The sequence below is a fragment of the Chionomys nivalis genome, chromosome 15 (genome assembly GCF_950005125.1).
Source record: "Chionomys nivalis chromosome 15, mChiNiv1.1, whole genome shotgun sequence".
NCBI classification, from domain to species: Eukaryota; Metazoa; Chordata; class Mammalia; order Rodentia; family Cricetidae; genus Chionomys; species Chionomys nivalis.
Window position 1 is genome coordinate 42,459,599 of NC_080100.1, and position 23,724 is coordinate 42,483,322.

The window sequence follows — 23,724 nt, forward strand, 5'->3', positions numbered from 1 at the left end:
TCATAGACTTCACTCTTTGCACACTGGTGGGAGTGGGAGCGCGCGCGTGACAGGCCGTGCGCTTCCGTTTCTTCACGAAACCTCCTCCTGCTTAGTTTTCCCTGATTCCACTTTTTAGAGACAAAGTCCAGTTCTCCAAGATTTGACCTCACTAGGCCATCTCTCTCGCGCGTCCCAAGGACGGACGGCCACTCCCCCGCCCACTTCAGAGTCCCAGCCCAGGTTGAGCCTGCGGGCTCTGTGCCCGTCCCACTGGGTCCGCGCCGCGGGACTCCCCCGCGTACCCAGAGCTGCCGCGGGATCGGGTGGCCCGCGCCTGGCCCCACCTCCCCTACCTGACGCCCGCGCGGCCAGCGGCTCCTTAGCCTCCGCCCACCGGCGCGCCTGCGCTGCCATTGGCTCCGCGGGCTGCCCGTCTCCTCCGCTCCGTCCCTGAGGCAGGTTTAGCCAGAGAAGCCGCAGTCCCGGCGGCTCGGGCACAGCGCGGAGCGCCGATCGCGGCGGGCATGGCCCTGCGCGCGGGACTCCCTGGCAGCAGCCGAGCCACGGTGGACGTGAACTTGGCGACGCGCTCCTGCGGCTCGGCCTCGGTCATGTAGCCGCCGGCGGCGCTCCCCGCAGCACGGGAGCCTCAGCGCGATCCAGACGCAGCCGAGCAGCCGGGGCTTCCCCGGGAGACGCCAAGCGTCCCGCCACCCATCGGGCGGCACTTTGGTCCTGAGAGGGACATGGGGGAGAAAGTTTCCGAGGCGCCTGAGCCGGTGCCCCGTGGTTGCAGCGGCCAAGGCACCCGAACCCTAGTCCCTCCGGCGGCAGCCGCGTCCTCGGAGGGCGCTTCCTCGGCGGAGTCGTCCTCGGGCTCGGAAACTCTGTCGGAGGAAGGGGAGCCCGGCCGCTTCTCCTGCAGGTCTCAGCCGCCGCGGCCGCCGGGCGGCGCCCTGGGAACCCGGCTGCCCGTCGCGTGGGCTCCCGCGCGCGTGGCATTGGAGCGTGGAGTTCCTGCCCTGCCGCTGCCGCCCCCCGGAGGAGCGGTACTGCCGGTACCCCGGGTCAGCAGCGCATCCCAGGAGGAGCAGGATGAGGAGGTGGGCCCTGCCTGTCCACATCCCAAACCCACTAGATCCCCCTTGCAGGGACACCTCAGACCCCGTTGCACGCGCCGGTGTCTTGGAGAGGAAGGGAACTAAAGGCATTCAGCTAACTATCCTGGGATAGTGACAGTCAGGGTCCTTGACTTCATATGGTTGTCCCTGAGCGCTTTTCTACATGGGCTCCCCAACGGTGTGCTTTGGAAATGTCACAGAGCCAATCCCTTCGTATCTGCATCTGCTTGGGTTGCCAACGTCAGGATGTGCTCTCAAAGCTTGGCTTGTCCCTGCAACTCAGATCCGATTTCTAGAAGTGGGAGTCGCTAACTACTGAAGTCTTGGGTGGAGTGGGAGACCCGGAGCTTAGGACGTGGGTGGCAGTGGCGGCTACGGTTTGCACTTTTGGGGTGTCAGAGACTAGGGTGTCCTGGGGTCGCCTGTGGATGATTTTGGTGGATCATTTCACCTTCCGTCCTCGGTCAGAGGAAGCCCAATGTTAAGCCCATCGCACACGCCTGAGCGCCTACAGCTCCCATTCGAACTCAAGTGTTTAAAGGAGCGTGGTCACCATACTGGGTATCCTACCTTCTTCAGAGGACTTTGTCCAACCTCATTTCCTGGAAGGCTGTGCACCCAAAACTCTGGTTAGCTTCTTGACACACTCAGTTTCATGATCCCCTAGGTTGCTGTATCTGGCTTGCTTTTTCCCAGCCCTTCTTGTTTTGGAAGACAGAGAAGGAAGATTCTCCAAGTCTTTAAGATTGTTTGCTCTGGATGTTTCCTTTGGGAGAAATCATCTTGATCAGACAGAGCCATAAATAAAGCATAACCCTAGCATAGTCTCCTTGTGAAATTAATTCTGCAGTGCTAGGCTGGTATTTTCCCGTCTCTGTTGGGGTTAGCGCTAAGAAACAATTGCCTTTATCCCTAGAAGAAGTAAACAGAATCCAGGGTCCTGGTACTAGCCCCCTGGGTGCCCAGCCTGGAACCGGGGGCTGGATCTGGCACAAGGCTGGCAGAGGCAAGTCCCAGCTTGGCAAAGATGGAAGGAGCCTTGACTGGTGGTTGACCAAATCTCCGGTGGTAGCCATGTCTCGTTCCTGGATTCCTGTGGGACTGTATGGATCTCAGGCAGGTGTCTCCATGGAGACCTGCTTTCTAGGAGTCTTTTACTCCTCAATTGTGAGACCTGACTGCATTTCATTCCTTACGCGTTCAGTTCTGTAGTCAAAAGTGGAGAATTTCAAGGTAAAGTTCACGCTGACGGGAATGCTGTTTCTGATCTGGAATTTTGGATAGCTCTAAATTCCAGATTGAGTTTAGTCATTCCAGGAGTTTGTCGAGTGACACGCCCACCCTAGATGCTGACAGAGAGCAGTGCTTCCTCCTGGGTACATCTCCCTTTGATGTAGCATGTTGGCTCTGGGTAACTGGCTATCTTAACCTAATGATTCTGTTTAATCGACATGGTAGGTCTTGAAACTGTGGGGGTGGGGGGGTAACTTCTCATTTTTGATCCTGATTGCATAGTTGATTTACTGCCTCCCCTCAGGGTGACAGTGTTTTATTTCCTCTGAAGTGGACATAATGATATCAAAGCAGTGAAGATTGGTGGAGTGAGACTTATTTTGTGCTTCAGAGTAGGATGGCTGAGTGATTTTGATCACTCTTTGTGGAAGTTCAGAACTGGACGTAAACAGCGCTGCAATTCAGGGCATGACTTAGCCTAACAGGGGGTGGTGGGGTGAAATCTTGACTTGCCCTGAGGACTCTGAAACGAAACCAAAGTCCGGTGGCTCCTACACTTGAGCAGTAGGAGAAGTGTTAAAAGCTGATAAGGGGCCGATGTGGTACACTCGGTGGAACTGTGGAATTGGGCCTTTTGTGGAATTGTGGCTTTGGGAAATTAATAAAAACTCTTTTTTTCCATTTCCTTAGAAAAAAACCCCACACATTTTATATTACTGTTGTAGAAGGTTCAGGAATGCTGGGCTAAAAACACCTCATTTCATGGAAATGCCTGGGTTTAACTTCTTTCTGGTTCTGGAAGTATTTGCTTGTGGACCATTCGACTCTGTCAGCCTCAGTTTTCTCTTAAATGGGAGCAATATTAATCCACTCTTGAGACATTTTATACACACCTGTACCCATCATCTGACTTAATCTCAGCGTAGTAAACTGATATTGAGTGCCAAGAAGAATATCAGTGAATATTAACTTTTAAGTTTATTGCTCATAAAATTTTGTGAAATTGAACTTCAGAGTTTGGGTTGATTTGTTACTCCATTAATGCATAGTTTATGTACAATCTACTTTGAGAGAATCTGAGGTCCGTGCCCCCGTTTTTAAAAGATTTGTTATTTTTAAATGATGTGCATGCAGTGTGCACACGTGTGTGCAAGCGCTGCTGAGGTCCAGAGGAGGGCATTGCATGTCGGGTCCCCTGGAGTTGGAGTTGGAAGCAGTTGTAAGCCACCCGATGTGCTAGAAACTGACCGCTGACCCTCTGCAAGAGCAGTCCTTGCTCTTAATTGCTGAGCTGTTCCTCCAGCTCTCCGCTCACTCCCTTTTTACTTTATGGGTATAAGTAGGGGGATTCTTTCTGTTTATTTCAGGCTGTGATGTGACAAGGCGCCTGGGTCTAGTGTTAGTTTTACTGTAACAAAGCCCATGCTATAAAACATCGGAAGGCTTAAGAGCGACTCATAGGGTGGTAAGGAATTCATTTCAATTTAAAAATTGCTGTGTAACTTGGGAAATTCATTTTTTCCAAGGAATTTTTAAAAATACCAACTCGCTCTACTTGCTTTTAAAATGTGAGGAAATTCTGGTTCCTAGCCTATTGCGACAGTGCTGGTTTTTCTGGCAACCCTGTCGATGCTGTTTTGAATATATCTAGTAAGGGTCACAGTGCTCCGTCTATGTCATAGGCTAGCCTGCTGCTAAGACGTGTGCACGGACCAAGTCGCACATGCTTCAGTCAGACCTGTGGGCTTTGGTGTCTTAGAAACTAGTTGAATGTTGGCGTTGGTAGATATCATCCTGTGCTGTGGAGATAAAATGTACAGTCTCACATGCCCTGGGTAAGCACTTACCACTGAGCTACAAACACAGCCTTTTTTTTTTTTTTTAAAAAAAAAAACAAACAAACAGCAAACTCAATATCAGCCTACAAGTCTGTGAATGTGGGGTTCTCTATGTTGAGGGCTTGCACATTGCATTTCTGATCGACAATCTGGTTTGGAGGATTGAACCCCCCTATTTATGCAATTTGCCCTAAAACAGTGGTTTTCAACCTGTAGGTCAAATAACTCTTTCACCTAAGAGCATCTGCATGTCAGATATTTACAGTATGGTTCATACCAGTAAGAAAAATTACAGCTATGAAGTAGCAACAAAAATAATTTTATGGTTGGGGTCACCACAACACGAGGAACTGTATCAAAGGGTCTCAGCATTAGGCTCCCTCACTCCCTATGAGGAGTGGATAGGGGATAGGAAAGGGGAAGGGGGAGAAGGGGAGGGAAGTGGAACTGGGGTTGGTATGTAAAATAAAAAATAATTTTTTAAATAAAAGATATGAAAAAAGAAAAAGAAACATGGCGCATGTGAGCATACACACACACACACACACACACACACACACACACACGGGATTGGGGATTTAGCTCAGTGGTAGAGTGCTTACCCAGGAACAGGCCCTGGGTTTGGTCCTCAGCTGGGGGTGGGGGTATGGGAAGGAGAAGGACCACAGGCTATTTCCCCCAAAGCACCTCATGATCCCAATGAGGTACCGGTTAGTAGCTGTTTTGGGGAACTCACTGAGAGCAGAAATTTTACCCTGGATGCCTAGCACCTGCCTCTAATAAATGAGTGAGAACTTGGTAAACACATGTCCTATGACGCCTCTGAAACTAGTTGTCTGTTTGACTGAAGGGTGGCTGACCACATGTCTGTTTAGTTTGTCTGTTGTGAATGTTGGATGCACCAGTATCGTGGCCCCTCTCCCGTTAAAACAAGTAAACAAACTAGCAAACAAACAGACACCTTGTGGCTCAAAGTATTAGGGCATTTTAAAAAATGTGTACAAAGTCAAATCAGTCACACCTGCTTTTCAGGCTGTGTATTAGAACCTGAAACTTTCAGGGCCACCTGGAATGGCCAGAGGGGGCTTTGTAGTTGAAGGGCTTCTCAGCTTACGGCATGGCAGCTGGTTGCATTCTGCTGCACTAAGGGACATATTTTATTGACAGAAGTTGAGAAAAATGTCCCTTATTAATGATAGGCACAGTTGGGAAGTGGTTCTAAACTGTTCTGTTAAATGGTATCTGAATGGGAGGACGGCCTTAAACATCATTTGGAGGGTGTTTGTGTTTTGGGGTTCCCCACATGACAGTTATATAATAAATAGGTTTTGGATTTTTATTGGTTATGAGAATAAATAACAAAAAGAAACCACAAATTCAGTCATGCTTTTCCATAGACTTTATATTTTATTAATTCCAGAAGCTAAATAATTTGAAAAGAGAAGTGCATGAATCTTGGCATATTTATTATCTAGTCTGATTTTTGACTGGATTCTTTAGTGTGAGCCATGAGATTAAAACAGCAGTCAGCCTACCAATATGTATGTAATCCCACCCTGAGGGGTCATCCTGGGCAGAGCTGGGTTTAACATCACGGGGCTTCTTCTGCACTGAGGGGGTAGACATAAACATACAGTTATTAATTAATTGGTGACAAAGGTGACAACCGAGGCAGCCGGCTGTGAGGGAGTATGCGATCAGATTCTGGAAATCCATGAGCTGAAACCTGGAGATGGAGGAGAAGGGAAAGAGCAGAAATAAGTGGTCACTGAGGACAGCAGAGCTAGGCAGCTCCTGCAGGGACTGTGGGCTTCTTGCTCGGCATGGAGCAAAGGAGAGTGTGGAGCAGGTGACTGAGACATAAGGCACAGCTGAGCCATACAGGGCCCTGTGGACTTCAGACTAAGGGAGGGCACCGGGAGCCGCTGGGGGATTTGAAGCAAAGTGTGGACTAATGAGATTTGTTGAGATTTGTATCCAAAGGAAAGTCGGGCATCTCAAAACCTGTGTTGAGAAGTGAAGGAACAGCCTGTCTACATGTTCCTGAGGTGGAACTGAGAATTCCAGAAAGTGGCCCCATGATGATGAGTGTGTGGATAAGATAGGGAGGGGAAGAGGGGAGATGAGGAAGAGGAGATGGTGAGGGGAAGAGGGGAGATGGGAAGCGGAGGAGAGGAGGGGAAGAGGGGAGATGGGGAGCGGAGGAGAGGAGGGGAAGAGAGGAGATGAGGAAGAGGAGATGGTGAGGGGAAGAGGGAAGATGGGGAGGGCAAGGGGGGAGTTAGGGAGGAGAAGAGAGAGGAGTTAGTTCAGGGGCTCCAGGTAAATAGATATGAAAGACAGTTGGCAAAGAATTTGGATCTATTCCAGAGAGCATGGTACGACTGTTCTGTGTTATATAGTGTTTTGGGAGGAAGGCTTTTTGAGGAGAGCCTTCCCTTACAAGTGCTAATTTCCATAGTAGGTGTAGAAACAAATTTACCTGAGGAGAACCTGGTGGGGGGAATGGGCTCTGAGATTGTGCCCATTGTGGGCAGGAATCATGGTGCTAGCTAGCAAGCCAACATATGTACCAGAGTCTGGCTTGTTGGGATGACTTTTTCTATTGAGGGAAGGCCTGGTCTTTTCCTTTGTCACATCTGGTGTTCCAGAGCATGACAGATATTTATACCTCGCTAATATCTTCAAGCAGGGGGGAGTCTGTTTGAGGACTCGGAGTTAGTGGCTACAGAGTGTGAGTTCAGTGGGTTTTGTTTCGTTTCATTTGTTCTTGTGTTTTAGTTTGGCCTTCTGAGGGAGGGTATGGACGTGGGGGTACAGATACGAATGACTGTGGGTAGAACATTTTTATGAAATCATAACAGCAAGCTTTGTGGTGCATGATTGGTTAGCCCTTCCGTGAAGACGCTTCCTCTCTTTTCCATGGGGAACTTGTTCTTAGTGATCAGTTATCAGTCAATATCCAGAAGGACTCTTTGAATATGTAAATTACCCAGTCATTAGACAGAGGCGTGATGTCAGCTGTGTGGCGGGGCAGGAAAGATGACTGGAACTTCATCCAAGCTTCCAAGTGAAGGTTCATGAGTGGAGAAGGGGGTAAGATGGAGGTTGACTGATGTTTTGAAGGTCATATCCAGTTCTCCTAAGTACTGGGGTGAAGAGGTGAGAAGCCACCCCTGACTTCCCAGAAGTGAAACCTGAACAATCAGTGGAACTTTGGAGAATTCAAGGACTCATCTATGCAAAGTTATGCAACAAAAAAATCCTCCCCCTCTCCCTTTGAGACAGTGTACACACTCGAGCCTGGGGTAACCCGGGAGCTGTTGGCTCCACCTGAATACTGCTGGATTGGCTAGTGCTGCTCTTCTCCTCTCTGGTGACTGGGCTTCTGCCCTTGGGCTTGTTTAGGCTGGCACCTGCACAGCTTTGTATCATTGGCTTAAAAGGTTTCTGCTGTCTTCTGCGTGCCCCACTGTTTATCCGTGGCTTGGTATCTGCTAGTGTTTCTTTAGGCTGAAGCCCAGCGTGAGACACAGGATTGAGCAGGGGACCGCTGCTCAAATGATCTGGGCATTTGTTTGCCTTCCCATATTTGTGCTTCTTCACCTGTCCCAGAATTCCTGGGGAGGACTGCACAGGAGTTACCTGGCTCCAGGGTCAGGAGAAACCAGCCTTTAAAGTAGCAGAATGTAGGTTCAGGACTGTGGTCAGCAGACTCTACAGGGTGCTGCCTCCTGTGGTGGAAGGGTGTAGAACCTGTCTGAAGCCCCCTGGAATTTCTGGCTCTTCTCTCACTGCAGAATATTCTTGCTTATTTAATGAACTATATTCCTAACTAGACACGTGTCTGAGACAGCTTAGGAATGTGTGTCCCAGGCCCATAGTCTTTTGCTAACCCATCAGTTCTTTGCTCAGACACAGTCGATATAATTTTGATTATGGTGCTCACTTTCGCTGAACCTTTCAGCCCAAATGCTTTGTGATGATATCGGGGGTTGCAAGGTGGGCGTGCCGAAAGGAAGATAAGAGATGTGGGCACATTTGGCTCCTTTTCCTTACTGATTTCATAGGCTATCATGTGGAAAATGAAATTTTAATTTTAACGTTCGGAACTTGGTCATTTAACACCTTTCGGCACAGAGCAACCTCCCAAGTGAGCCCAATTTGATCTGGGTGGATGAGCATGAATTAACTAACTCGTCAGGTGTGGATCGTTGAGCTTTCGCCTTAGAACTGTTTTTCTTTCTTTCTTTCTTTCTTTCTTTCTTTCTTTCTTTCTTTCTTTCTTTCTTTTTTTTTTTTAAATCTTCCGGGGAAGTCAAGTATGGTGTTCTTTCCTGGGTGGTGATTTCGGGTGTTTCTGTATTTGTCTGAAGATACCGTTACATCTTGGCCTTCGGATCACTTGCCGTTCCAGGCATTTCTGTACACGGGGATAACTAGGCAATTCAGGAAGGGCCTCCATTCCGCGACAGCGGTAGGGAAAGAAAGTCGAGTTGGAATTAGCATTGCCAATCTTGTGTTGCTCTGTTCTTGAGACTTAGATTCCGAGAAGCCATACTTCTAAAACTGGAGTCATGCAAGGATGGCAGCCGGACCCTACTCACTGTGACGTGGTATGCAGACGTAGACAAAGCCAGTCTGTGCATGAAGGTTGGGCGTCAAATATCGCGAGTTCTTGTGGATCTGTTGGTTCCATGGAGACACACACCACATTGACTCAGCGGATCTGCCTTTTCACTCAGGCCGTGTCAACGCCACTGGCTTCATTGAAATCATCTGAGCCCTCGCCCAGGTTTTAGGTTTTAAGAAGCACCTCTCGGGCTTCTCACAGGAGTTTTGCAGAGTGCTCTACAGCCCGGGACGCTAGTCTTGAGAAAGGAGTGCAGGAAGGTCCACTTTTAGGAGGACATGGCTGGCCTCAAATGAGTCAAGTTTACGTGGTGGAAGAACCCAAGGGATACATGGACCTTCACGTCCTCATGGCCTTTATCAGAGCAGTAAGTTGAAGTACCTCATAAAGTTAGAGAAGAAAAAATACTGCTGCACGCCTGTGAATGAGTTACCGGTTATGTGTCAGAAGCCTTATTGTACCAAGCTACAGTACCTTGAATTATTTATCTACTGTTTGAAAGATAGCCTTGATAGTGGTATTTCTTGGAAAATCCTTTTTTTTCTTTTCTTTTTTTCCTGCAGATAACTTACCCTCAGAAGCGGTCCTCTTTCTTTGTTGACTAGTGGGGATAATCCCCAAGGTGCCTTTAAGACCTTTTAGAATTGAGCTTTAGTCCACTGTGATGTGTAGGTTCCAGCTATGATGCAAATTCTGTGGATGTAGGACAAGAGAGTCACCAGAAATGAGAACTCTGGGAGCTCCTGATTTTCCTTCTCAAAATGTTAACACCTTGGTTTTACACATCGTCACTTTTGAAATGAAAAGAGTTCAGTTGGGAGGCACTTGGCTTAGACGTGTGAGCAGCCTGAAGGTAAGACAGTCAGAGTGAGCTGGCTCTGGGGAGTAGTGGTACAGGTTTTGGGTCGCTCCACCCAGGGAACAGAACTCTGTTGGGGGAGTAGAACTGGCTAAGGAGTTAGTCCGCTGGCTATGCTCTGCACTTCTGGAGCCTGCGGAGTTCTTACTGTCTTGTATTCTATTTGAATTATTTCTGCTGTCTTCTGGTCATGACCTGGTTGCTAAGCTCATGCATCTGCAGCAGCTGTAGTTACACGTGCAAGTCAGTAACAGTCCCCCACATCCCGGCAGGACTAAGTCAGGGGCTCAGGAAGGCCCATCCCTGACCAAGATGCTGTGGGCAGTTGAAGCTGCTGGGGACATGAAAGCCATTTCTCTTTGGGCATGGGGTCACTGATATGTCGCCATGCTCCATGGCTGGCCACACTCACATAGGCAGTATGGGCAGCACTAATTGTACTCTGTGGGATTTTTAAAAAGCATGGTGTTGGGAGGAGTATTGGGAGGGGGCACATGGGAGTCTGGAGGACCTAGAGACAGAAAATGTGTGGGTCCAGGGAGAGTTGGAAGTGGAAAATGGGGCATGAATATGATCAAAATATACCGTATGTGTGTGTGAAATTTTCAAGGAATGAGTATAATATTTCTGAGTCATCATTTTCTGTGAATTAGGTTACCTGTCACTCCTCCTAATTCTTCCCTTTCACATTCCTGACTTGGTCGTAAGAATCTTCTGTAGAACATGGTCTCCTTGTCTGTGACAAATAACTTTACTACAAGACAGTAGTACAACCCTTGTCAAACGGAATATTCTCGGAAGAAAGCCCCTTTTTGGCTACTGACTCCAGTGAGTCATTAAGGATGAGTTTGGAAGCTCTGTTTGCGCTTACCTTTTTTTTCCCCTTTTCTGTGATGTCGCTGTGCATTTTCTTGCCTTATCATTCTGTGCTGAACAAGCTTTTTCATTGCTGCTGCTGTCTGTTCGTTTAATGATTGGTCATCTCACAGGGCTTTAGGGCTTTCGCCCTGGGTGTCAGTCATCCCTGAGAACTGTTGAGGTTGTGAACACGGAGTAAGATTATGCTTCTGATCATACAACTGGAGCTTTTCATTTCTCCTTCTCTGATATTCTGTGCTGCAGTTCTGTGTTCTGAGGGTTGTTCCTGTGTCATTTTGGGTATTGGATGATTCGTAGGGTGCTTACAGTTTGCACAACTCCCTTTATATTGTTTAAGTTGCTTTCTCACACCTGCTATGTACACAATTTAGCCAAAGAGGTTAGCCTATATCATGCTTCCCTCCTGTTAGGTTTGACATCTTCAGGATGGGAACAATGTCATATCAACTCATATTCCCATAGAGAGGAGAACCCATGGCATCTAGTGGATAATGGTAATTACACAGTGTACAAATCGCAATCAGTACCATTCTGAATTAATTGATTGGTTGATTGATTTAAGGTAGGGTTTCTTGGCCTGGATTTGAACTTGTGATAGCCCTACCTCAGCCTCTAGAACTCAGGAGATTACTTATATCTGCCTGCAAACTTGACCTATTCTGAAGGTTTTTCCATGCACTTACCTATTAAGTTTTCACAAAAGTCTTTGAAATGTAATGTATAATGAAATTGGTTCACTTTCTACCCTGGATGGCATACAAGTGAGGACGTGGACCGTGGAGGGCAGAGGTGGGAAAGGGGCAGATAGGAGGAGACATAAAGGGATACTATGGTCCTCCCGTCCTCATCACTATCTCTGTGGCCTGGACGTGTGAGGCAGTGCCCAATGAATGCTGGTTATGGCTGGCAGGTGTGAATGGATGCTTACTGAGAAAAATGAGTGCTTGTGTTAACAAACTACTACTTAAGCAGGCATGGGCCCCCACCAGGTGACAGAAGAGTGTGCAATCTGGAGAATCTTCCTTAGATTCCCAGAGAAGGGCTTGGAGTGCGTGTCTGCAAATGAAGGAAGTTGACTAGGAACTAGTTATCCTCTGGTTGGCTTTGGGAGGCTTTTGAGAGGATAATTCTTGGTTACTTGTTAAAATTAGACATAGTAAAAAGCCTTTTCATCCAAAATCTCAAACACTTTAACTGGTGGCATTCATGGCTGACAGCGATCCTCAGCTGTGCCCACCAGCTGGGGACAAGCGGACATGTTTGCAGGACCCCTGGGTGTTCTGTCCGCAGTGTATGGGTGCCTTTTGCCTTGGCTCCTCACTGGGCAGTCGGTTAGGCTCTTCATCCTCACCTCACGTTCATGGTAAAACCAGAATCCGTTTAGCTCTGCTCCATTTTCTTTTTGTTTTTGGTGTGGTAGTCTTTCTGTGAAAATTCTAAAATTCACTGTTTTATCAGCGTGTGATGAGTTCTAGAACTGATTAGTAACATTTTCCTTTTGACAAACTTGACGGTTGGTTGTTGCCGTTCCTAGTCTATGAACGCGAGCGTATGATCATTCCCCACAGATTTTGCCAGCATGCAGCTGATAAGTAAGACCATGTGTTTATGGTGGACTGCGTCATCTTCTGATTCCTGCATGCATCGTGACACGATCTGAGTTGATTGGCTGCTGGTGTGTGTGTGTGTGTAGGCATTTAAGATTTGTGCATATATTCTAGCAGAAATAATAGTCAGTATATTTATTCATGATTCTTTTAGGCTGATTTAAGCCCACGAAGCATGGTTTGTTTATAAGCTTCACATTGATTCATCATACCCAGTAAACCTAATCAATGGGAGGGGTCTGCCTCTTCCTTCCCAGCGCCTGCCAGTTTTAGCTGTTTGAGGTAGGACAGTTCTTTGGCGGTGTTGTTTTGCAGTTATCTGTTGAGACACTTTTAAAATGGAGACATACATCTCAATACTAAAAGTTACTCTCAGTGGGATCTGAAAGGGTAGTTTTTAGTGTTAGCCCCAAGAACCTGTAATTGAAGAATTGGTTCTTTGTATTGGATTTTCTCTGTAGATTTTTGAATCAGTAGTAGGATCTTCAGGTCCAAATCAACAAAACCAGTATGGACTTTGCCTTCTTCCTGCAGTTATTCTCCATGTCACAAGCCTATTTAGGCCTAAATTCTATAGTAATAGCTTCTGGTGGCTCATGTTTAAAAGATTTGTGTGTCCTCCATCTCCCAGGTGCCTACTGCCTCTCTGCCCTCTGCAGGACCCCAGAGGTTTCCTGCCCTCATCGTGGACACATTGTTTGCTAAAATGTATCAGAACTCACTAGTCTTTGCCTTTTACTGACGTGTAAGACAGAGAGAGGCTTGAGGTTCTTGCCTACGCTATAAACCGGTTCTTTCCTAATGATGATAAACTGTGGGGAATCCGGGCAGTGCATTTCCAATCTGGATTTTGTTCTTAACGTGAGTGGTGAGTTCTTTTTGGGATGCTGCAGTGTGGGGCTGTTTCAGTGGCTTCAGGGGTCAGGTGGTTGTGTTGCAGGTAGATCGTAATCTTTATCCCCCTCCCCCACCCGGGAGAACAGCCCCGTGTTCCAGGTGCTCTCAGATGAGGAGCAGGTGAGCTAGGACCAAGAATCCACACAGTCAACCTCCAGTCTCAGCCATGTGGCGACTCCGTGCTGACTAGTTTTCTGTCACCTTGACACAAGCCAAAGTCATCTAAGGGGAGGGAGCCTCGGTTAAGAAAATGCTTCCACAAGATTGGGCTTTCTGCAAATCTATCATGCATTTTCTTAGTTAGTGATTGATGTGGGAGGACCCAGCCCGTTGTGGGTGTTGGCCGTCCATGGTGGTCCTGGGTTCTATAAGAAAGCAGGCTGAGCAAACCATGGGGAGCAAGCTAGTAAGCATCATCCTCCATGGCTTCTGCATCAGTTCCTACCTCTAGGTTCCAACCCTGTTTGAGTTCCTGTCCTGATTTCCTTCAGTGATGGACTATGATGTGGAAGTTTAAGCCATAGAAACTGGCTCCTTCCCAACTTACTTTTGGTGTTTCATCATAGCAAGAGTAACCCCAACTAAGACAGACCCCAAGGAGCCTTCTGGAGATGTGACAGTGGCTTTCTTCTGTCTTTGGGTCATCTTTATGAATGCTTAAGAATTTGTCCCATCTATGGTGGACAAATAATTTTAACACAAAGCAAAATATTTCCTGCCACAATTAGAATTACTTCTAAGAAGGGAGAACAGCAAAGTCTCCATGTTGGTGGGATGGGATTGCCCCTTCAGAATTCCTTTTTAATGCGGCAACTACCATTACTAGAAATAAAACTAAGGGACATTAGTACCCAGTATTTTCTTTGTGAATGAAATGCTTTTTTATAACCAATATTCTAATTTGTGTGCCTGACTCCCCAGCACTAGCAGCCATTAAATTGTCTCATGCCCTTAGGTAGTGGGATGTAGTTCCCACAGAGGAAGCTTAAAATAACTGTGTAAGAGCCTCATTCCAGAGGAGACCAAACATTTCAATGTGTGTGTGTGTGGTGTGTGTGTGATGTGTGTGTATGTGGTGTGTGTGTGTCTGTCTGTCTAGGGGGCTTTTTGTGCTTAGAACCATACTCAGTTTTCCAATTATGGCTAGCCAATCTCTGTCCTTCTCTCATGAGAAAGTTACAGATGAGTTGTGAATTAGTGCATTTGTTCTCTTAAAAGTTATAGCCAGACTTTGTCCGAATTGCTTTAGCCAGGCTGTAGTGAGTGATCCCACAGCCTCTCCCTCACATCCCTTAGAGATCTTTGGTGGTAATTAAGAGCAAAGTGAAACACAGATTTTCTTAAATGATGAATACGGCTTTATCAAATGAATCGTGATAACAGGTGTGGGCCCTGCTGAGAAGCTGACGGTTCACGGTGCCCTGAAAAACCTGTCTTCAGATGGAGACGTAGCAGGTGGCTATGATAACACTATCCATGGGTTTGAACACTTATTTTGGTATTTCAGAACACCTGATGATGTACATTTAGTGACTGCTGCTTTCTAAATTTTTCTTGGCTTGGGCATGAACTAGGAGATTATATGAGGGAATAGCTAAGTACGTTTTGTTAAACTTTTGCTCTAGCCCTGTGGGATGGGCAAGCAACTCTTAAAGAATTCACCACTAGTCTCAGTCAAAATCTGGATTTTCCAGGTAGTTCTAAGTTTGTTGTGGTTCAAATAGTTGCTTAGGAACTGAGAAAATAAGGGCTTGATTGGAGTGAGATTTTGGGCCTTCGGTTCATTTTAATCCTAACTCAGTGGTGCAGTTCCCTTGTGTTCAGTGATGGCGTGATGAGCTGGCTGGGGCCAGGCAGCTGCTTGGGCCCATCTCTTGTTTTGGAAACACCCTTTCTTCTCTTTGCCTGTTGGTTTTCACTTTTTAATAGACTTTCCCCTCTCATGTGCATGTGTTTGTGTGTCTGTGGATGTGTGTGCTATACTTTTTCAGGTAGGTGCCTGAGGAGACCAGAAGAGGGCATCAGATTCCCCAAATTCGGAGTTATCAGCAGCGGTGAGTTGCCTGACATGGATCCTGGCAACTATACTCAGGTCCTGTGTAAGAGCAACAGGCACTGTTAGCAGCCAAGCCGTTTCTCCAGCCCAGTAGTTCTCAATTTTCCTAACACGTCCACCCTTTAATATGGTTAGTTTCTCATGTTGTGCTGACCCCAACCATAAAATTATTTTGTTGCTACTTCATAACTGTCATTTGCTACTGTTTTGAATCATACTGTAAATATCTGGTATGCAGCATATCTGGTATGCGACCCCCAAAGGGGTAAAGACCCACAGGTTGAGAACCACTGCTCCAGCCCCTGGCTTACACCTTTGAGGGCAGAAAGGAAGCTTTGGAGTTAGGGCTAGGCCCTCAGAGGCTCTGGCAGTGTTTCACGCAGCAGATGCTGGTGAAGAATCGCTTAGAGGACATGAGGTTTGGTATTCCTCCTACACCCCTTTGACTGTGAACCTTCCTTGGGGGTAGAGCTGCTTGAAAAGTATGCCCCTCTGTCTGTTTGTCAGGGCAGAAAGGATGCCCCTACCCCTCTGCATGTGTGTCAAGGCAGAAAGGATGCCTCCCCCCGCGTGTGTGTCAGGCAGAAAGGATGCCCCCCCCCGCGTGTGTGTCAGGGCAGAAAGGATGCCCCTCCTCCACGTGTGTGTTATGGCAGAAAGGATGCCCCCCCTCCACGTGTGTGTCAGGGCAGAAAGGACTTGTTGACTTGCACTGCTTGCATAGCAGTGTAGAAGTGAGCGGCTGGGGAAGGAAGGGAACAAGAAGCACACAAAAAAGGGATCTGTCGTGTGCCCAGAGCAGTCCAGTACTGGTGGAGTACTTAATCCCGATGTGCACAGTGCAGCATCTGCAGGTGAAAACGTGATACAAATCAAAGATAGCTATGGGGAAGAGGACTGGGGTGGGGAGAGGACCATGGGGAGGAAGGAGAGGATGAGAATGTAGAAGAGTAGGTTGAGGGGTAGAGGGTGATTGGGGGAGCAGGAGGACTGTGGGGAGGAGGGCTATAGGGAGGGGAACTGAAAGGAAGAAGAGGAGGATGTAGGGAATGGAAGGAAGACCAAGGTGGAGAAGTAGGGCTGTCGAGAAAGGATGAGGGGGAGGGGGAAGATGAGGAAGAGCAGTGGGATGGAGGATGGGGGGAGGGGTGGCTGTAGGAGGAAGGCCAGAGGTAGGAAGAAGTCCAGAAAGAGGACCATAATGGGGAGAGGGTCAGGGGCAGGTGAGCCAAGGGGAGGAATCCCTGGGCAGGAGCCAAACATAGAATAATAGACCTAACAACTTACTCTAGAAGCAGACTGTCCAATGGTGAGTTGCCCATTTTAAGCATTAGAAAGATGAAAGGAAGTTGTCTATGATTAACTCATTTGGTCCGTGAGGTATGCTCCTGAGAAAACCCATGAAAATAGCTCATAGATGAGTTCTAGTGATAGGAATCCCCAAAGCCTTGCCCAGCGTCCCTTAGGTTCTTAGGGTTATCTTCCAATTTTCTCTGTAAACATAGTAATTGGCAGTTTGGTTTGCCCATGTTTCTGGGTGATTCTTTGTGCCTGTGCAATTTAAAATTCCTGGTATGAAGTTAACCAGCTGCTTATTTATGTCTTCCTAGTTTTCTCGTCAGACTTTACAGTGTATGCTTTCTACAGGGATCTGTGTGTCCTAAGGTGCTTAGGCAACCTTTGCACCAATACTTTTTAAAAATAATTATCTTGAACTTTTTGTTAATTGTGAGAGCAGAGTTGAGTTGGTAAGAATTTACCAGACGATCTATCTTTTGAAAGATTTACTTAGGATTCATTTTCTGCTCTGGTTCTGAAGAGAAATATTAGTTTCTCGGGGTTTCCACTTTTTCCCAGTTTAGAGTAATGCTTTCTTTTTTTCCAAGTTGGAATTTCAAAGACCACCTTAGTCACCCAATACTCCCACCCCACCACCTCTCCTTAAGGAGACTCCCTCTAGCCCCCGACAGTCTTTGCTAGGAATAGTCCTCACTGGTGAAGACCCACATGGATTCTGTCTTGATGTAGCTGTGGTCATCGATGGCCCTGAGATTCCTGAGGCTTCTAAGACCACAGAGTCCTGTGACTTTATTTCCAGTCCTCCAGTCTCTCACAGTGCAAGTTCCTTGCAGTTGCAGATAGGGAGGGAGATGAGCCTTCTGGGGAGTCTAATCCCTAAGAAGTGCACCCCACTCTGTCTACTGTCTAGGTTACAATGTGGGAGCCACATGTGACATGGTGACTGCTGTACCCATGATTGAAACTTGGGTTCCAGAGATGCCTAGATGACTTGAAATCTGGTCAGGGTACCCTGTGCGGTTTTGTTACTAGTTAAATTATTGAAATCTAGACACTGGAGAGGGCTCTCAGAGCTCAGTGGGTCTTATCTGAGAGATCACCTGTCAGCTGTTTTTTCCCTACTTCTCCTTTGCTTCCCAGCACAGGAGCAGCTCCTTACGTTGGCCATAACCATGGATCCACTAACACACTTGTATTTGTCTTGTATCTGTGGGTTGTGATGTCATAGACACATGAGTGGCCTCTCACGGTGCCACACATCTCTGTTGAAGGTATACTTTGTAGGCCAAGGGACGTGACAGTTCCCAACGGAGTACTGGCCACCAGAAGACCACTAGGAGGCTGTCAGGACAGGGTCCCCTCATTGGGCCTTGGGGACTGTGGACAGGTGTGGAGCACAAGCTTTTCACATTGTAGTCGATGTCTCCAGGTCAACATGAGCAATTCGGGGTCAGAGATGGTTTTTACCCCCTGAGGTCTGGAGTTCTGGCTGACCAGTGGTCACCCATTAGGGAGAGCTTCTTGGAATTGGGCCAGCTGGACCAGTAAGTGTCTATGGACTGGGGCAAACAGATGTCTGAAAGAATTTTGGTTGTCTTCAAGAGAGTGCTGGTAGAGACGATGAAAGCCTCTTGATGGCCCCCGTCAAGGTGAGAGTTTCTTCTCTGTATTCTAGAAAGCCTGCCGAAGCAGGGTAGAGACGATGAAAGCCTCTTGATGGCCCCCGTCAAGGTGAGAGTTTCTTCTCTGTATTCTAGAAAGCCTGCCGAAGCAGGGTTTGTCTTCTCAAGCTCCTGGTGAGTGGCCTGCAGTGTCCTCTGTGTGAAGGGGACATTCTGAAGAGGGCATGGGCACTGGGCACCCTAGTCTCTGAGCAAACAGGCATTTAGACATGTTTGCAAAATCCTGGGCAAGAAGACAGACTCTATCTTGTATACACAGTTAAGAACTGCCCTTTCTTTCCCCAGACTAATTAATTTCCTTGACAGCGTTGCTTGCTGGCAGCTCCTTCCCACAATTGGTTGCTGAATTGCAATGCTCAATAATCTGTGTAATAACGTACTATGAAAACATAGAAAGCCAGGAGAAAAAATGTTCTTTTACCATTGTGGCTGAGCCTTTGGAAATGTTCATTCACATATGGCTGGAAAGGAAGGCTTTAAATCTACAACAAAGGGCCAGTGAGGTTGCTCAGCAGCTAAAAGTGATTGCTCTACAGGTCTGGGAGAGCCTGCTCACAGTGAATGGTGGCTCTCAGCCTTGGCTCTTCCTGGATCTCCTGCACGCTTGTTCACACCCTTGCCTCAGTGTATCCCTTCCCACAGTGTGCCTGGATGGAGTTCTCCCATGACAGAGGCGTGATAAGGTCAATGGCCATTCATGAACTAAAAGTCAAACTAATAAAGACAGGAAGACAAGGTTTGGAACACAGTAAACCAAATATTTAGCTTGTGTTCTTGGCAGTTAGAGCTGGACAGGGACCTGGTGCCGGGCAGTGACTCTGGGCCCTTTGGCTACATTGGTGTTGCCTGTGGTCTTTGGTTGTGTCAGGATTTGGCTGATACTGCATGTCTGCACATAGTCAAGGCAGACTGGAGTTCTTCGGAGGGCTATTTTATAGACTTGCTCTCTGGTGTGTGGAGAGAGATGCTCACTGCCCAGTGTCGTGGACTGGGCCTGAGAGGAGTAGGTGCTGTTCAAGGTATTCGTGCCCGTTGGTCATTCCCTTCCTCACAGGAGGTCTGTGAGAGGATGGGTTGTCCTGTCTCACAGAGGAGGACATGGAAGTTTCAGAGAACTCACGCATTGCTGCTCTTGGTTAGAGAGGGGCTGGCTGGGCTTCGAACTTGAACTTGACTTCAATAGTTCACTTTGTGTCCTGTGGTTACCCTCAGCAATTGACACTTCCCCAGTGACAACCACAGATTCTGGCTCCTTGGCTCTGTCCGCATCGTTTTTCATGTTTCTATACACTGTGCTGCATACAAGTTCTTTTGTATGTGGAAGTTCCTCGTGTGTTTATACCCTCACCCCCACCTAACTTTTAGAGGAGTAAGACCATCTCATTATAAAACAAAACACCTTTTCCTGTGATGAAGGGTGACCAACACACTGCTTTAAACGGTTCCCGAGGGGCTGGAGAGATGGTTCGGTGGTTAAGAGCACTGATTGCTCTTCCAGAGGATCCAGGTTCAATCCCCAGCATCCACATGGCAACTCACAACCCTCACAGACAGACATGCAGGCAAAACAATAATGCACATAAAATAAAAATAAGTAGAAAAATAAAAATAAAAGGTCACTGATTAACAGGACGCCGTCTTTGGATGTCTACCCTTATCATTTTGTGAACGAATTGTTAGCCATTCTCATCAGGAGGGTGGCGCTTTTTATTTCCTTGAGTAGCCTGAGAATTCCAAGTTCACATTTTGTAAAAGGAGGACTTTGTTACTCCGGTTTAATTTTGCTGGACCATGGTTGTTTGGTGATGTGAGGAGTGAACTCTCTCAAGGTGTCCACATCTAAACCCGCAGAAGGGGACTTTCCGTCAGAAGGGCCGTGCACAGATGTAATGCTCCTTTCATACCTAGCTCTCATGCTGGCCTGTTGCCCACGGCAAGGCTACCCCTTGTGGAGGAGGATGGGGGAACGAAAACTAAGCCAGAAGCCTGCAGTTGGAGAGACAAGTGCTCACACAATTCTTTGGTTGTTGTTAGCGTGCTGATTCACAGAAAGTCTGGGCCTTATCATAAACAGTTTAGTGCCAGGGGCCTGTTAAGGTTCCAACTCCCGAGGCCCTCAGTCCTAAACACAACAAAGACCAGCTGAGCACTGGATTACACCTGTGCCACCCATGAAGCAGGGCCATGGTGAGTGTGAGCCCCAGGGCGTAAGTTCCATTTGCTGGAAGCTGTCAGGTTTTATCAGCCTTGTGTTAGGGCATATTGTTTTTTCCTCCTTGAAAACTCATGAAAATTCATGTTGTGGTATTAATGCCCACAGGGTCCTGTAGAATTCTGCGGGTTGTGTCTTCCCTCCCCTCGTCATTCATACATTGTCCTCAGATATGTGGGCACAGACGAGCACTGGTGAATCTATACTGGAGGCTCATGTGTCTGCCTAAGTGAGTTTGCCAAGAGAAATGAAATAAACTCATTTTCCTCCCAGTGCTTCTGTGTAACCAAGATATTCCTATGCATATTCTCAGAAGGCTTCATTTTGGGGGAATATTTTATATTTCAATAAACTTGTGCATGTGTTACTAGGTGACTACTTTGCATACCCGTTTATTACCACAGCGATAGTCTGTTTATCTGTGTAGTTTGAAAGAAAATGTTATCCAGCGGATCTGTTTTCTGTGCTTTGTGTATTTGTGGGCACGTGTGCATGCTTGAGTGCATTTGTATGTGGGTGTGTGTATAGAGGGCAAGGGGTGACCTGGGATGTTATCTCACCCGCCTGCTTGAGACATGGTCCCTCATTGGCCTAGCCGTCACAAGTTATGAGAGACTGTTTGCCAGTGAGCCCCCAGTCTCTGTGGATCCGCATGTTTCTCACCCTAACCTGTAATCCCAAATGCAGGGGTTACAGACACCTGCAGCCATGGTTTTTTTTTTTTGATTTTCGAGACAGGGTTTCTCTGTAGCTTTTGGTTCCTGTCCTGGAACTAGCTCTTGTAGACCAGGCTGGCCTCGAACTCACAGAGATCCACCTGCCTCTGCCTCCTGAGTGCTGGGATTAAAGGCGTGTGCCACCGCTGCCCGGCATGATTTTTTTTTAATGCACACTTCTTATGTCCTTATTTGAACTCAGTCATCCAGCATTTTATTGATGGAGTCATTTTTCCAGGCCCCCAGTTTGTAAATTTACCCCTGTAGTATATGTTCTTACACTTTAAAAATAGAAAAAAAAAATGTATGAAGTCCGGCTACTGTATTACAGCAGAATTTCAGCACTTTAAAGGTGTTGAAAGTACTTTAAATTTCAATACTTTAAAGATTAAGTGAAAGGTTTAAGTATTTATTTTTTCTTTCTGATGAATTGAACACAGGAGTAATATTTAAAAATAACTGTGGTTCAAAAATTATAGTATCGTGTTCTCAAGATGTTGTGCAGGACAGATCGAGCCCCATTATGCTTACCCGTGTAGGCTGATGCAGTAGGAGGGTGGGCCCTTTGGCCCTTGGTAGCATTTTTATAGTAGAGCAATTACACTGTGTTGTGGTACATCTTTGTGAGCCAGGGAAATACATGGACCTCTGCCTTGCTAGCTGCTGAGTTTCCGCATTTAAAACTGCTTGGAATCATGCCTGCAAATTAATACATCTCAAAAGCTCAGCCCAGTGATGAATTCTGAACAAAGTTGTGTAGTGTTTGCCTCCGATTATGAATGGGGAAGTCATGACTGTGTGAAATTGGTGTGAGCAGATGGCCTGTAACACTGGGCGTTCTGGCAGCCAACCTTTACTGATGGCCTTGAGTGTGACAACCCCCGGGCAGCATTTCTGATGGAGGAGACTTGAGCTCCTCCACCTGCACTAGCCTGCTGGAGCCTCCTGGATGGAGTGCTAATTGTCTGTGACTTGTGTCTTAACGCCTCTGCGAATTTCTAGAGGAAATATTTGCTAGAAGTTGTTCTCTGGTCTGTTCCTATCCCCGTCCCTTGTCTGCCCTACTCTTCCCCATCCTTGTATCCAGGGAGTTCCATTTTTCACACTTCAGATTTTTGTTTCCTCCGTTCTCACAGACATGGTAACTCATTTTGTTAGAGGGGCGGTGGTTTCACAAGTGGAGGATTATGACTTCAGTTGGGCTTAATCAGTTTGAGCAGGTGCATTCTAAGTAAGAGAGATACTGTTTTAATGCATATGTCTCCCCTAATTCAGAGCAGGGGAGACATGGATGGGAGATGGCACCGCAGTTAGGTCAGAATTGTCTCTAAATAGATTGTTTTTCCCCCACCTTGGATTTTCTGGGTACTGCCAGCAGTGCCCTGTTAATAAAATCGGAGAGCTATACAAGAGGAGCTGAGGGTGACTGTCTTAATTTTGTGCTCCGAGAGTTCAGGCATGCTTAAGGAAAATGAGATCAGATTTACACAGAACTTTGCAGGGTGGAATTCAGTCTTGAAGACCTCAAGTGATAGGAGGTTGTTACACAATTCTAAGGCAATTTCACTTAAGTGGCTTCCGTCACCACATAGTGGCTTCATGGTGAGGTTCTGGGGTTGTCCTTCACCTAGAAATACTCTAGTGTATGAGAAAAAGGGACAAGATGACTAAGTGTTGTGTCCAGAAAACCAGGGTCTTTTAAATATATAATATCTTTCTGAAGATTTCATTCCACTTTGCATTTTTTAAATTTTCCCTGTGAGAGCAGCATACTGAGTAACCCTATCAGAAAGATGTTGGCCACATTCTAGGTCTAGGTAGTTATGCAGTAGTTACTGAGTGTTTATACTGATTTCTTTCCCTCACTTTTTATATTTTGAACATTTTCTTATATGTTTCATGATAAAAATTAATGCAAGGTCACTAGCCCATGCATTCCAATTCATCACTCATTTATTTCTCCACCGAAACAAATGTTTAGGTACCTATAAGACACCAGGCACTAAGGGTAATGGTAGAAAAAAAAAACCAAAAACAAACAAAAAAACCCAACAAACCCCCCAAGATGTTCAGATTATAGTCTCTAGTGAGCATAGATGCAGAAATTCTCATCTAAATACTATCAAACTGGATTTACAGCATATAAAAAGGATTATGTAATATGGCCAAGTTGGGTTTATCCATGCAATGAAAAGATGAGACCACACACATCAATCAATCATTTATATACTCCATGAGCAGATGAAAAGGCAAAACCACATGTTTGTTTTAACAGATGGAGGGAAAACATTCAAAAAATACTCAACATTCTCATGAATGAAACTCAACAAGGTTTAAAAGATACTTCAAATCAGTAAAGACCATATATGAAGACAACAAACACTAGCATCATATTTACTGGGACTAACATAAAAAACTAAGATATTGTCTTCTTGAAATGTAGGATAGATAAGGGAAGGATGCCCTCTTTCTTAGTTCTGCATAATGTTAAGTCTTAAGCAGAACAATCAGGCAAGAAAAAAAATGCACAAAAAATTTCCTTTATTTGCTGATCCCATATCATGATCATATGGAAAGTCTTAGATGGTACAAAAACACTTGTAACCCTACTGATGTTATTTTTAAGAGAACCCCATTTTTCATATGTTAATATCTATCTATATATTAATGACAAACAATATGAAAGGGAGGTTAAGAAAATTGAGTTGTA

At 46.4% G+C, this 23,724-nt stretch overlaps 1 protein-coding gene across 4 annotated transcripts in view; it reads left to right on the top strand.

The window, feature by feature from the left end:
- Positions 1 to 480: 480 nt before the first annotated feature.
- Positions 481 to 23,724, top strand: part of Mast4 (microtubule associated serine/threonine kinase family member 4) — a 593,745-nt gene continuing 570,501 nt past the window's right edge. For all 4 annotated transcript variants that reach the window (XM_057790139.1, XM_057790141.1, XM_057790140.1 and 1 more), the window contains exon 1: positions 481 to 1,085. In XM_057790139.1, the coding sequence (XP_057646122.1) occupies positions 729 to 1,085 (357 nt within the window). In that variant the 5' untranslated portion in view covers positions 481 to 728. The remainder of the gene's footprint in view (positions 1,086 to 23,724) is intronic.